General features: G+C 41.0%; 1 protein-coding gene across 1 annotated transcript in view; it reads right to left on the bottom strand.

The window, feature by feature from the left end:
* Window positions 1-15,713, bottom strand: part of WDFY4 (WDFY family member 4) — a 108,373-nt gene that overhangs the window by 67,287 nt on the left and 25,373 nt on the right. The window contains exons 15-26 of the mRNA XM_058029118.1: window positions 14,616-14,823; window positions 14,269-14,345; window positions 13,369-13,587; window positions 12,190-12,374; window positions 9,037-9,268; window positions 6,946-7,097; window positions 6,325-6,436; window positions 6,023-6,213; window positions 4,370-4,522; window positions 3,942-4,015; window positions 2,997-3,158; window positions 736-827 (exon numbers count right to left, since the gene is read on the bottom strand). Of these exons, the coding sequence (XP_057885101.1) occupies window positions 736-827; window positions 2,997-3,158; window positions 3,942-4,015; window positions 4,370-4,522; window positions 6,023-6,213; window positions 6,325-6,436; window positions 6,946-7,097; window positions 9,037-9,268; window positions 12,190-12,374; window positions 13,369-13,587; window positions 14,269-14,345; window positions 14,616-14,823 (1,857 nt within the window). The remainder of the gene's footprint in view (window positions 1-735; window positions 828-2,996; window positions 3,159-3,941; window positions 4,016-4,369; window positions 4,523-6,022; window positions 6,214-6,324; window positions 6,437-6,945; window positions 7,098-9,036; window positions 9,269-12,189; window positions 12,375-13,368; window positions 13,588-14,268; window positions 14,346-14,615; window positions 14,824-15,713) is intronic.

The following is a 15,713-nucleotide window of genomic DNA, read 5'->3' as shown; positions in this document are numbered from 1 at the left end:
TCAAATTTTAGACATAAGGATTCCTGCTAACATAATAAACAACCAGTGCTTACATTGCCCAAGTCCTCTCTCTTAAAACTCATTAACACTGCATGGTGAACAATATCTCAGGTTAACTAGGGAGAGAAATATAAACAGGCAATCTGACTTGTATTGCCCAGCTGAGATGTCTATTTACAAACTGTAGTTCCCACTGTCACCTCAATATGATCTGTTGTTTAGAGGTGCAGTAACAATAAAGCCTCAACTGAAAGATCCCAGTGAAAGGGCCAAAAGACTGGATGCTCCTCCACATGAACCTGACAAATACACAGCCACTTTAAGAGGTGCAGAGCTCCTCATTATTATTTGCTACAACTGGAAATGTTTACAGAAAATCCAGGATTGTCCATTGAAATTTTATTCCTTGTAACAGCCTAGTAGGTTGGTTTGGGGTTATCTCAATTTAATGTCCTTTCTCTCTGTGTATATCTAAAATCCAGCATTGTGTTGGCTCTGAACAATGCAGCAAAAGTACTGCTGGTTTATTGGCAGAGAGAGAGCAAAGGGTCACCTCAGTGCAGCCTGTCCCTTTCCATATGAAGGAATTTGAATTTTGTCTCTTCCTGCAGCAGAAGGCAGAAGCAATAATATTGCAATTAGGCAGAAGCACTAATATTGCAATTAGGTCCTGGGGGAGGAGGGAAATCCTGTAGTTGAACTATCACAACACATACCCCAAAGGCAGCTCCTCACCTTCAGTGGGCCTCTCAGCCACACTGTCCTGGTAAATCTGATTTTCGTCCACAGAAGAAGGTTTCAAGGTGTAAACAAGGAACAATCCAATCCTAGCAGAGAAAGAGTGAAGCAGTTGTGGTCAACAGAAAGATTAATTTACTTACTTGGAGGTTATATGCAAAGCTGCATACTGGTTAACAGTGACTTAAGAACCCTGATTAGAAACTCTAGCCATTTCAGAGATAGGATGAAAACTCCATAAACTAGGAAGTAAATTAAAAAGTCACAGACTGTGCTGTGTTGGAAGGTAACCACAAGGATCATAAAAGCCCAACTCCTGGCCCTCAGCAGGACAATCCAAGAGTCACACTTGTGCCTGAGAGCATTGTTCAAACACTTCTTGTTCTCTGTCAGCCTTGGTGCTGTCACCACTTGCCTGGAAAACCGGTTCCAGTGCCTGACCACCCTCTGGGGGAAGAGCCTTTTTCTAATACCCAACCTAAACCTCCCCTGACAACTTCAGGCCATTCTCTGGGGTCCTGTCACTGTCACCCCAGAGCAGAGATCAGTGCCTGCCCATTCTCTTCCCCTCAGAGGAAGCTGTAACTGCAGTGAGGTCTGTCCTCAGTCTCCTCTTGACCATGCTGAACAGACCAAGTGACCTCAGATCTCCTCATCTGGCTTCCCCTCAAGGCTCTTCATCTTCGTGGCCCTTCTTTGGATGCTCTCTAATAGTTTATCTTTCTTATATTTTGATCAATGAAACTATCTAAAAATCAAAGTAAAATATATTCTGATATGGAAACATTTTCTCCACTTTAAAGGTCTTTCACCAAGAGGAAAGGATTACTGAGTAAAGCACTCAGTTTATATGAAAGATTCTGAGCAGCCTATGGCATTGTAATTTCACTGTTATTACCACTTGGCTTCCAAGCATATAGAGGAGAACAGAGAAACTTTAGCTGGTCCACAGTGAGGGGGACTGGCTTCCTTTTTTCACCTGTAGTTTATTTTGACACATTAGCTGGTTCTAAGGATAGAAAGATTAACGCGATATATACGCATTTAGGGAAAGTGCACAATCTCCTCCTGCCCACAAGAAGGATATTTCTTAAGGGACAGAACACCAGTTGTTCTGCAGGAATAGATTGCACCACACAGCAATTCCCTCTGGAAGCCCAAATCTGGGACCAGCAGAAGCTCCAGCACCTCTCAGTGCTGCTGAGAGCCTGTTACAGTCTCTGCTGTCCGGGGGCCAGAAGGACAGGGACAGAGGGCTGTCTCTGCCCACTCTCAGCATCCATGGGCCCGACAACTAATCATGTTATCATGGAATAACAAATCATGATTATTTAAGAAAAAAATTCCCATTCACACTCTTAAAATACAACTAATTTGATACACTAAATCCACAACTCTCACCTGTCTCACCACCTATATGAAAAAGAAACAGACTAATTCCTACAAGCCCAGGGTAGGAATATATACATAAATAACGTATATCCAGGAGCATACAGTCACAAAAGAGCTGGAAAACACCAAGTTCTTGTATGAGCTTACTCCACAGTTAACTATTAGAGATGCTCATACTCTCCAACAGAGCAAAAGGCAGCGTCCACAGATTTGACATGCAACTCTGTTTTTACATTTTATTAAAACAGAGCTTTAGAAATAGAGCTTCCATCTGTGCAGTGCATTTCCCTGGGAATTAGGTGGCTACAGCCAGCACTATGTGGACTTCCCTCAGTTGATATCTTGCAGGTTGATACAATTAGGCTGTGAATATAAAATGAAGCAGTTCTCGCATTCTATGAAGAGCAAACAAGGATTTAAATGCTATGCTTAATGAAATCCTGACTAACATAACTGATTGAAATTCAGGAACAAAAAGGATTGTTACTGGGATATAAGCCAAACCAACAGGATTAGGTACACTGTTCTTTGGGGCCAAATTGTAATACTGTAGTGATACTTTAGGGACAAGGCTTTAATGAAACTAAATATTAAGTACATATTTGAGTAATCCCAGTCGTACCTACAGAACTGTCTGTGCCACCATTATAACAGGAATCACCATATTCATCTTCACACAAATATAAGGTTGGAGTGAATGATAAAGTTTTCCATCAATTTTTCACCAGGGGATCCTGCAGTTGCCAAAGATCTGGCATTCTACCAAAGACAAGGTGAGGGAAGCTCTACTGCCAAGCTCTCTCCAACACTAGCATAAGCATAGCTCATCTGCAATCTGAGGAAAAGCTATAGGCCTTGAGGGTTACCTGAGAACATCCCTTGTATTAAAGTATCCTTGCAAGAGATGGGACAGGATAGTGCAGGCCACAGTGATCTTGGAGCTGCTGATTTCAGGATCATTGAAAAGGAAAACAACCTTGGGCACCATTTGCACCTGGTAGGCAATTGCAATATTCTGACACGCATCTCTGTAAAAACAACACAGGGACTATTAAAGGTTTCTACTAGAAATGACCAAATTTGCAGAGTTTCAGCTAAAATGATTCTCAGGTTGTACTGATACTTGGCACTTTTGGCTTCTAATACTGTCTTTATACCATTTAAAACATAGTCAGACAAATTGAACATGTATCAGTGATGGAGATGGGAAGACTACTTTGTGTGTTCTACTCTTCTTTTTTGCCCTCTCCCCCAGAAACTGCTGCATTCCAACAAACTCAAAGAAAACATTACTGCATTTTCAAGCAGCAAGTTGGTAGCAAAAAAAACTATTCCTGTAAAACTTAGCAAGGGGAACCAGACAGCTCTGCAAAAAAGTAGGAATCTAGCTTTACTCAGTCCCTCTGCCATGCTTTGTCTCTTTAAACACATTCAACTCCAGTCCAGATGATTAAGAATGCTGATAAAGGGGTTGTGTTTTGATTTTAAACACAACTTCAATAATATATTTAAAAAAAAATTCATAGTCAATTCAAACATTAAGATTTCCCCTCCCCAGCAGATATTTAAACTTGCATTTTACAGCAGCGGTTCCACATGAACCAGGTAACCAGATATCTTTTCCCAGGCTCTCCCCCAAGGGGTTGATCAAATCACTAACTCCAGGCTTGAAAGAACAATACATGAATGATTCACTCTTAGAATCCTCTGATTGCAACTGGGATTAGACCCTTCATATCCACCTCAGAGTTCCAGCTCAGGTTACAGATGCATTTTCCCCTCAGGTTTCTGATTCAAACAGAAGTTTATACCTGGAGGACTGCAAGATCTCCACAAGATGGGAAAGAAGAACAAGGTCAAGATTTTCTGGTGCTTTCATCCAAAGCTGAAAGACAAAGGAAAGCAGAGGTTTTACTGCTCTGCTGAGCTGCGAGAACAGTAGCTGCATCCGAGAAACTGTTAAAACTATTTGGGGAGGAGAGCATTATAAACTTTGAGTGTTTCTGTAATGCAGCCTGCAGGCACTGGGCAGTCCCTGCTCGTGCAGGGAGCTGCAGCTCCAGTTCTAGCCCTGAGCATCAGACCCTCGGGAGTGTTCCTGCAGACCTGGGGGCCCACACTGTGAAAAAGCACAACACACAAATATTGGATCCAGGAGATGCTATGAACATACCAAATCTTGTATTATAAAGCCATCTTTAATACAGCCAAACCCACAGAGCAATATGAACAGTTTTACCTCAAAGTTGCAGAGAACATACTGGAATGCACTATAATTCTTGATGACAGAAGACTCAAAGCCCAGCTCAGCTGTGCCCACTAAGGAGAATATTAACTGTAAAATCCTGTTGTTTAGCAGCTGAGTTTTCCTCTTCAATAGATAGCTCAGCAACTGAAAAGAGAAGACTGAATAAGTATCTGCCAAGTATAAATCTCTATTTAATTCAAGACCACCATATAGTTTAATCACACGTAGTGGTCATGCATGCATGCATTTTGCATAAGCATCATGAGGAAAATGAAGATTTCAGTCCAGACATAAAATTTCATGCAGAATGTCTAAGGATGCATTTTTTAAGGAGTTGGCAACTCTGTGGCATTGAACAGGAGGAAAATATGTGCCATATTATGTTGAATGGAAATAGACAGACAAATATAACTGTAAATAACCACAGTAGTGTTCTATGTTATTCTATTATTAATGGATGTATTCTTAATTGCTTATAAATTGTGTTAATTTAAAAAATACTAAATTTTACCTCCCCAAATGAAAAACATTAGTGAAACATGGCCAGTTTCTCAACTGAGCCTACCTTTGATTATCCAACAATTTCTCCATACTGTGAGAAGAATGTTCAGAAAGCCATTACATTTTGAGCAGGTTGGGAAAAATAGAAATCAATTTGAAAATACATATCAAGACATATATTACTCGGCTGTTAAAAAAAACTTCACTCCATTGCAATATAATGATAACTTGGAGAGAACACTATGTAGCAAAAAATCAAAAGAACAGCTCATACTCAATACAAAGACAGGCATTGACCTACAGGAAAGGATTGGGCAAGCAGTAGCTAAGTAGGATAAACATATTCATATAAATTGTGATCAATTGATGAACAATTTGCATGTGGGGAAAATGGAAGGTTTATAATAAATCATTAATGAAACTCTAATGTTGAGGGTCTTGTTTGGAACCTTCTATATTAAAGAGTCTTGTCTGTTCCTTCAGAGCTCTCTGCTTCACCTACACAGCACAAAGTAAATGATACTAAACTGAAACTTCATACTTGAGCCTCAATCCATCCAATATTACATATTTATACTTTACATACAACCAAAATCTTCAATCTGCATAGCTTTCAGGTTTAAAAATTAATTTGGGACCGACCTAATCGATGCAATTCGGACAGCACTTATTTACATCAGCACAACTCCTCATACACAGTGAAGACTGAGCCATAGTAATTCATTGTCAGCCCTACACTGGGCAGTCTGTAAAGAGCAATCTGAGGCTGGATGAGCCAAGGGGAGGAGGCAAAGCTGCCTGAGAAGTGGTCTTTTGTGTGTGGGATCAAGTGTGTTGGTAAAAGGTGAAGAGTGGGTCAGTCACAAATCTGCTGCTCTGGCTTACTTAGTGTATTAAATCATGTCTGATACAAGAGGCATCTGCCCTCACATTTCCTTCAGCAGAAAACTGTTAGAGAGGCTCCCAGGAACTGTGAGCACAGGAAGTAGACAACCATCCTCTATCCCCCTCCTAACTTGCTAAGTTCCAACCACACGTGGCTAGAGTCAGGATATGTTTGGTTCATTCCCACTGACAAATTTGGGGGTAAATATCTACAAGGGAAAGACTATAACCAGCATGAATGAACAAAAGTGTGTCTACCTGGTATCCATGGATGTGCCTCATCAGTTTTGCACTCAAGGGGCTGCTGTTGAGGATGGAGTTGAGGACTTTGACAGCTGCATACATGGTGTGGTCATCGTGGGCCTTAGCAATGAGACCCAGGAGAATGGCAGGGCCCCCAATAAAGTTCAGGCTGGTGGCTGCTGGGGAGGACTGGAACACTCTCACCCCTAGGAAATTGCACTGTTACTCTACCAGGAGGTCACACAGACAATCTATTATTGGACAGAATAAAGCTTCACTCTTAAAAGAATATTAATCATTAAGACAAGTGCATTTACCATATTGGCCCACAGCAACTGACCCAATGGTTCTCAAGGAACCTGAGAGGTGTCCAGCAATATTCTTAGCCAGGAATATTGGAGTTGAACTGTCCCGAGAATTAATCCCAATCTGAAACAGATAAAAGGCACTTTAGGAAAATTTTTGATAGTATCAGGGATGCTAAAAAATGAATGCTCTAATAGTTTAAATTATTTTAATAATTTTAGACTAATAAGTGATAAAAATTTGATTGTAAGGACAAATATTCACCCACCAACAACATCCTTCAATGCCACTACTTTCATATCTCAATAGACCTGGTATTAGAAAGAACAATAGAATAGCATGTAAAAAGTCCCTGTGAAGACATTAAGAAAACACAGACTGAAATGAATTATGCTAAAATCTGAAAATTATGGCTTCTGTTCCTGTTTTAAAAAATGCTTTTAATAGATGAAAATTAACCTATGAGTAGAACAAAGTTAAGGAATGGAAAAAAGAAATCTCTGAAGGTACACAGGTAAGACAAAGTCAGAAATTTGGCTCTTGGAAACTGAGAAGCTGTTTTGGCTTCTTAGAAGCCAAATTTGGCTCTTAGAAGCTAGAGAAAGCTTGTTTAAGAAAGGGAAATTTGTGACCTCTTTGGCAATCAGCCGACCATCCACTTCATTGTAAGAGCTCTTTATATCTTGGACTGTAGTGAGAGATGAGCACACGGCATTGATTCCAAAAGAAATCTTCTCTTCTGCCACCAGAGGTGCGATGATACGATCACTGCACTGGTCCTCACCTAAAACAACAAAGGCTGTGAATGTCTGAAGGAACTTCACTGTGCCTTATGCAAGACAGGAGAGAGGCAGGTGAAAAATAACTGGAGGAAACGAATGTTTAGGAAATAATTTTACTTTGTCTTAACTATAACCATGAAAAAGCATTCACCCTTTGCAACACAGGCCATGGCAGCTCGCATCACCAGCACATGGCTGCGTCCCCTGGTAACTGCTTTGCCTTGATTCTGTATCCTCTCATAACATCTCATGGAGCTCAGAAATGTCCATAATAAACCCCTCTCTCTGCCCACACAGTATAAACAAACTTTCTGAACACAGAAAACATTTCAGAGGCCTTCTGTTTCTGAGAACTTTATTGGGGTACTCAAAGCAAAGATTTGTGTGGAAGGAGAGCAGAGGCAAAAGTTCAGGGCTGCCAACTCACAACATTTGGGAAATTTCTCAATAGTACCAGGTTCAGCAGTTTAGTATGAAATTCTCTTATGCATTTCTTTAAAGAATTTCCTATTCATTCTCATACTTGGAAAAACTGTATGTATCTTTATTTAAAAAAAAAAGTCATGTTGTATTTTTAACAGTTTTATAGACTGGGAAAACAGCTGAGTTGCAAAACTGTTTACTAATGCTGGTAACACTGCCCTTTTAGACAAAAAATTAGTTCACACACCACATGAAGATTGACAATAAATAAAATGCCTCAAGACTGTGTCACCAATTCCCTTCCAGCAGCACTTGGTCTGCAGACTAAGCCTCTGCACAGCTGCAGCTGATTAACAAGAAGCAATGAGATAGTGGGGAGACAGGACACACCACTGCCAAAAATTCCCACTGCTGTTTGCAACAAGGTCAAAAAACCATTTTAAGGGGGAAAAAAAACCCCTCCTTGTAGTATTTGGGGGGACTGTGTAAAACTTTTTAGTCAAAATTTCCATTTGCCTGAGTTTCTTTGGATGTTTTGATGGAAATAGGGAGAGTGCAGAGAGTGAGATCATTTCACAATTAGGAGATCACATCTTATATGTTGCTCAGTGATCTCCCCTAAACAGGGCATCCCTAGAGTCACATCGCCACAACCTGTGATTAGTACTGAAGTCCATCTGGGAAGAACTATGCCGAAAACAAGTCCCTCAGACTTCATAAAGTCTCAATGATTCAAAAAATCAAATCTTTCTGACTCCTACAGGTAATGTTTTATTTCAGAGCTGTATTTTGACACCATTTCTCTCTCAATACCCCCTTCCCACACTTGACTTGCAACTTTTTGTGTATATTTACAGCATTCTGTCAGAAGGAGTACTCTCAGACAGTGGTTTTGTATTCTTTTAGGCTGGAGCATGACCAAGAAAGATTATTTTGTTGGTTTCAAATGAGAAATGGCCATCCCATTTCATCCTAAGCTCTAGCATGGAGGGGAATGCACTACTTGTTGGACAAAGAGTAATCAATAACTGAAATGTTTTGTCTGTCTGTTTAATAATTGAAGCTAACAGCATACTTTAGTTAAAAAGCCTCTTCATTAAATTGAATGTAACTTACTCCCCTGCCCCTCTCTCTTATTCTGCAGGCATTTGCAGTTAAACTCCATACTTCTCTTTCTGCCTTCCCCCCCCCCCCCCCCCCCCGTTAATACAGAATGCCTCACTTAAAGCTTCTGCTTTAAAGTTTGTCCAACAGAAATCACAACCTTGCAACTGAGGACATGCTGTCCCTCTTTACTCTTCATCTCTCTCTGCTGCTTGATTCCTACCCTTCTATCCAATTCACAGAACATTACAAGATCTTCATGTATCTTACTACAGTCTTGTACAACATTCAGTAATGCCATTTTCCAGACTTTTGAGTGATGTCTAGACACAGTTGGAACACTAATAGAAGATGACAAGAATAGAAAGAACGCTGCACTAACAAACAGTGGCAGATATGAGAATTGTCACATACCTTGAAGCTGTACTGCTTGGAAGTTGCTACAATACTGAGGGCCAAGCTTAATAATAACTTCCATGGTTTCCACAGAAATGGCTTCTTCAAACAAGTGTGTAGGACCAAGGCGCCAGGTCAAGGAGGACTTGTGTTTCCAAATGCGAGGGGTGGCTATGTACCCATAGACATCAACAAAGGAAGAGGGATCCATGGAAATGCAGCTACCTGGTAAAGGCTGGAGATACTGCATCTGCAACAGAGAAGGAATTCACTGGGGGGATCCAGTGCACTCAGGGTGCCCTGGGGTCTTATCCCTGTAAGGTGCTGCCTGCCACCTCTTTGCTCATTGAGGTCTCAGCTGTGTAACACAATCATACTGGGCCTGGCTCAGCTGCAGCTCCTTCTCCCACAGCAGCCTCACAGTGCTGTGCTCTGCCCTGGCAGCTACAGAGGAGTTGGGAACACACCAGAGCTCTGGCTCTCACTGAGCAGAGCTGGCAGCATCAGCTCTCCAACATTCCCCTCATCAAGGGGCTGGGGGTGGGAAAGATCCTGGGAGGGCACAAAACTAGGCCAGCTGACCCAAATTAACAACAGATATTCCATACCATATAATGTCAATGTAGACATATAAGCTAAGGAAAGGAGGAGGAAGGGAGGGAATTCGTTATTTACAATGCTTGCCTCCTATACCTACTGTTCCATGTGCTGAAGGCCTGCTTCCCAGGAAGTGGCTCAACAGCAGTCACTGATGGGAAGTTGAGAATAAACCTTTTTTTTTTTTTTCTCTTTGCTTGTGAACATGAAAACTCACTTCTGCTTAAATAAACTCAACATACAAGCCATTTTCCATCTTACTTTCCCTCCTCTCTCCAGCTGGGAAGGGGAGTGATACAGCTGCTTTGTGGGCACCTGGCATCCAGCCAAGGTCAACCCACCACAGCAATTATTAACTACCGTTAAGAAATTGGACTTCAAGTACTGTAAACATAAGCATTTTGAATGTTTAAGCCCAATTATTGTTCCAAAAACACAGTAAAAAAATTGCAAGTATTGGCAAAGAAAAACCCTGTCTTGACTCCAGACATATTTCCTTTCCTAACTTCATAACCCTGACTGGGACATTCAACACAGAAAGGCAAGTTACAGTTACTTTGTACTGGCATTAATGGAGAATAAGCAGTGTTTGAAGAGTGTAGATTGTCCAATTGCATCAGTAAGCTTCAGCGGAACTAACATTGTTTAGAAAACAGGGCCATTTATTTTGGGTACCTGAATAATGATTTGGCCTCCTAAACTGAGTCTATTTTATTTAACTGTAGAGGAAGTAGTTGGAATTTTTGGTAAAGAGAAACTATATTGTACTTTGGGGCTTAGCCCTGTCTTTAATAATTTGTTGCCAGGATGGGAGACTCCAAGCATTTACTGGTGTCTGACTACTGAGATTTAGAAAACAGGGATGGTCAATATTAAGAGGCAGGAGTTGACACTTCAGTGAATAACATTAGACTTCTTGCAGCACAGTAACACACCCCACTCCAGCTCCACCAACTAAAAATAGCCTTTAGTATTGTTAACAGCCTTCATCCATTTCTAACTTCTTAGGCCATCTTTTCTTCACTGTACATATCAAGATGAAGACTTACATTAACCAGTGAGCCCAACACTGGGACAATCTTTTGTTTAATAAAGGATTATTTTATTTATATGAGCTGTTTCACTGAATGTTAAACACACTTGTTGTGAATTCTTTCATCAATTGCAATGTTTAGGCCTAGTTTTATTGATGACTTTCAGTCTCATTTGAAGGAAGTCAAATTGAATTCAATTTTCATTCTTGAAATGGATATAGGTCCCAAAAGGCATTTATAAGACAGATGATTTTTCTCAAGTATGGGAAAGAGAACACTTGGAATTAAACAGGTTGTGTTTACAACAGTGAGCTTTGCACGTGCTGAGATTGAATTGAAATATGGGAACAAAAAGGAGACCAAGGTTAAAAGTTTCAATTCATAAAAAGATTCTACTCAAAAACCAAAAATCCACCACAGCAACCAGAGGTATAATAGAAAGAACAGGCTGCATTTTCTACACTGTATTCAAAATCCAAAAACAAGACCTCTGAAATAGTAAAAGATTAACTGCAAAACCAGGAGCATGATGATATTAATAATAGAAACCAGGGGCTATTCTCATTTATCTTGTAGATTATGAACCCTTCAGGTGCATTTGGATTACTTTTGCCTGCTATTTCATCCAACTTGTGAATTGACTGCTGCGTGACAAAAATCACAAGAAATTGCATATTAGGGGAACTGCCAGTACACCAATATTAGCAATGAACGCATGAATTGATATCATCTTAATAACTAAACCTGAGGAACACCTATCTGTTCCTGAGTGCTTAGTGTGCTAGTGAGAAAAAGACCACTGACTGATTGTTCAAAGGGTGTAGGAGAAAGAGGACAGCTTGACCAAATAAGATATAAAATAATACATGACCAAATAAGATGCTTGAGGAAACTCCTCCCACTTTTGGATTCAGCAAAGAGCTGACCAGTCACAGCAGCTTATTTTTGTGTGACCTTTCCACTTTTAAGAGCTTTCTTGAAAAGAAGGAATGGAGACTCTCTGTGTAACTCATCATCTTTGCAGGTTTTAGCCTAAATCCAAGTCATCCTTGATTTAGGGCTCTCTGGCCACACCTTGATGTGAAGTACACTTTTTATAGCTGACAACCTCTGCAGATGTTAGGTTTAAACTGATAAATCCTCTGAATCACTAGTAAACTCAGAAAATGTTGACCTAAGGGTATAAATGAATTCTAGCAACATAACCCTGAGCTACCTGCATGCCAAGTGTCCCCAGCTCTAGAGGAGCATCACCACACAAATTGGCCTGGTTTTCTACATGCTGAAGGGGGAGAGAAGAGCAAGTGCAAAGCATCAGTAAGAGCAGAGAACACAGTTCTGAAAAGCAGCACAAGTACTCCCTTTTTTGTGCACATTTCTGACTCCACTCACACCCAGCACAGTGGCATGTGTTAAAAGTGTAAATCACCATGCTTTGAGTTTCTCAGATAATTACTGAAATCTCATGGTATTGGGAGATGGAAATGAAAAGCAAAGCAAGGCCAAAGCCAGGCACAGGATCTTTGCAGAGAGCCTTTACCTTTGCAGAGCCAAGCATCTGGCCATTTATATAAGCTGACACAATGCAGTTCTTCTTTGCTTCCTTAGCAACTGTCACTGTGAGGTGATGCCACTGGCCAGTGACCAGAAGTTTACCGCAGCCAAACTTGACTTGCCTTGGAAATGGGGAGGGATTTAGGACCTCAGCCTCAGGTTCCATAATATCTGTAACAGCAAAAAAAGCAATAAGTCAACAGAAAGTTTCTCATCTTTACCTGCCTCTGGAACACAACTTTCAAATGTGACAGGAAGAACATGACATTCTGTGGGTACAGCGTGCTTTGATGCTATTAGGTCTAAATTCTTTAAAACACTGCCCAGGGTCTGTTTCAGGACCTACAACTTGCACAGCTCTCAAGATGCCTCCAGCATACATGTCACCCTTCCAAATAACACCTGCTGTCTGCCTTGATGCTGCAAACCTGCCCTGAACTAGGACAAACCCAGCACATTCACTAAGAGGAGAACCCCTCTGTATTTACAGAGTTAGCTGACACAGAGAAAAAATCCCTAGCAGATCCATGAGATGATAAAAGTCTCTATATTATTTTGTAGCTTTTATGGAAAAAGGCAAGCTGGAATTTTTATCATTATCAGAGGCAATCAGAGCACTCACACAATGTCAGCTGTTCATCAAAGTACCAGCTACTATTCCCACATCATTTCCAACCTCCTCTGGAATACTCAATCAAATTTACATTTGAAGCATCTACTCTACTCAGTAAGGAAAAAGGGGATAAATATCAGCAGGGAACAATATTAACAGACTGGCATAATAGAAAACATTGTGAAAGCAAGGAGAGGAAATGAGTTGTTTCATTAGGAAGCAAGATCACTCCTCAAATCCTCAGTCCTTCTCTCCAAACCTGCTTAGTGTCATACAAAACTGAATTGATCATGCCCAGTCTCCACAACTGCACTCCAGAATATAAATGACACTCTAAAATTTTCAATTGAATATTGCAGTAATTCACAGTGCCTACAGCAAACTTAAAAATTAAACACGGGCAACAATTACAATAATGACTGGATTCAAGAAGAAAACTGAAGAGAAGTCTCATTAATATTCTGGGTACTTCAAAGAAGAGGAAATTTATTAATGAAAAATTTCAGATAACAAGAGGACACAGCACTGCAACTTGACTGAAAAGAGCCTTACCAAGTGGCTGGAATTCTACTTCTTCTGTAGAAATGACCAAAGAAAGGTCCTGTGGGAAGAAGCTTACAGAAAAGCAAACAAATTCTTGCTCTGCTCTTGCCATGTGTCTGACAATGGTAAGGAAGCGGAGTGGGTGGCTGCTGTGCACCAAGTCAAACTTGCTCACCAGGAACCAGCAGGACAGTGTCAGGCCACTGGAGGGAGGGAACGTCCTGCTGCCTGTAGACAGGAGCAAAAAAGCATTAAGCAAGTTGCTTTCTTTGTGCAGCCATTAGCAAACTGCTTTTCATTCTTCCATACCAGGGAAGAACCATCATTAGATTATGGAATTTAATTTCTATTCTGTTGGACTCCATTGCCTGCATTCAATATCACAGAGATTGCACATATGACTCTGTGCGCATGTATAAATGGCCTAAAGCTGACTGATGGGAAATGAGCACTAGATCTCCATGCTGTGGAGCAGATGAATTAGCAATTTCTGAGCTAGAAGCAAGTTCTCAAATTTCACAAAAACTCAGGAAGCAAAAGGTTCAGCCATTTCCCAGTCCGCCCAATAGAGTATTTTGTTGTATAGGAGAATCCCATTAAGTGAAAGATACTATTCCTTCCATAGATCACCCTAAAATCTGGTGACTCTTACTGGCTAAGACTGTTTTCTTAGAAGCCTGCTTTAAATTTGTATTGCTAATATTCATTCATCACAGTACGAAGCTGCACCCAATTCCCCATTTTGCTGAGCAGTACAAGCTTTACAGTTCAGAGCTGGTCTGGCACACAGAGACAGAAGTGTTTTGGAACACACAGCTTATGTGCTGCCCTTTCTTACAGCTGTTGAATGTTTTCATTGGGGCTCAGAGTCAGTGCTCCCAGAAGCTGTAGGTGTGTCACAGTGCTTACCTGTGCCAGTCCCTCCCGAGACAGATTGGTCTGCACTGGATCCCATGACAGTGGCCAAGGTAGGCAGGTATAAACACCTATAAAAAAGCAAGCAAGAACCCTTCATCAGAAACAAAATCATCCCTGAGGGTCACCAGTAGCCTCTGGTACTGCAGGATCATGGTAGCGAGGCAGCGAGGAGGCTGTCAGCAATAAGACAGTAACAAAAGGTACTGGCAACATTGCTGCATGGAAGGTAGCCAGAGGATACATAGATTAGGATGAAGAGAAAAGTGAATGGTTACTGTGCTCAGAGTAAGGGTTTGGAGACCCCAGAGCAGCTAAAATAAAAGCAACAGCAGCAATACCCATAGCCTTCCATGGACATGTCAAACTCCACAAAGGATGGAGCCAAAGCAGTGCTGTGCAGCTGGAAGTTCCGAGGGGATGTCATGGAGATGAGACTCATGGCAGTCTGCAGTGCCAGTGCAGATCCCTTAGACAGCCAAGGAGAGCTCCTGATGGGCACAACGGTCTGAGGATCAGATTTACTGCCCACCACACTCTCTTCTGAACCTGAAAGACGAACACAGTACCTTAACCAGGTCAATGTCTGCAAGTAATTTTCCAGCCACAGGTATTGCCCATATTCTAGGCATCCCTGCTCAGAACAGGACTTCACGCTCTTGAGATAACACAACCTCAGCAGCCCACAGAAATCCTACAGCAATACAAAAAAATATTGCACTGAAGGTATTTCAAAATGGGAACCTGTCAGGAGAGCCATAGCCCTATTTTAGCCATATTTTCTTCCCACACATCTTCAGGCAGCTCCAGAACTCACCTTACTAAAAAATGTCCCAAATCCATTGGTTTCATTTTTATTATACAAAGACCATTCATTCAACTGTGCTGTAACACAATAGTCCCAAGCAACACTATGGGAGTTCCAACAAGCAATGGGAGAGGATTTGAAGAATGACTGCAAAGTACATAAGACTCAAATACAGACCACGCTGTATCAGGTGTCTCAGGCATGGGACCAGTTTAAGCACCAAATACTACTATACTGTAGCCTCGCATCTATAAAATATATCAGAGAAACAACTCAGACTGCCTGCATAAGCAAGGAAGATTACTAGGATATCCCCAGGACTACATCCCTATTCTATTTCTGTCTATAAATCAGTAGAAAAATATGCTGCAAAACAAAGGAGACAGTCCCCTTGGTTTGTACAATATTAGTATTTTTATAAACCATGTCCATGTCTGATCCAGCAAAATCTGAATATATACTCAGCATCTAACTTGAGCAAAGATTTCATTTGATCTCTGCTAGCTATTAGATCAGCTCTCAATGTTGGTCAAGTACTATCCAATTGGGGAAATACCCAGTGAAACTCTTCTAGGCATACTCCAGCTTCACAGGAACTGTCTTGGAGCAACAGCAACAGCAATTTCCAATC

Source organism: Melospiza georgiana, chromosome 8 (assembly GCF_028018845.1).
Source record: "Melospiza georgiana isolate bMelGeo1 chromosome 8, bMelGeo1.pri, whole genome shotgun sequence".
Taxonomy (NCBI): domain Eukaryota; kingdom Metazoa; phylum Chordata; class Aves; order Passeriformes; family Passerellidae; genus Melospiza; species Melospiza georgiana.
The sequence above is the reverse complement of the archived record's forward strand: the minus strand, read 5'-3'. Positions and strand labels throughout refer to the sequence as shown.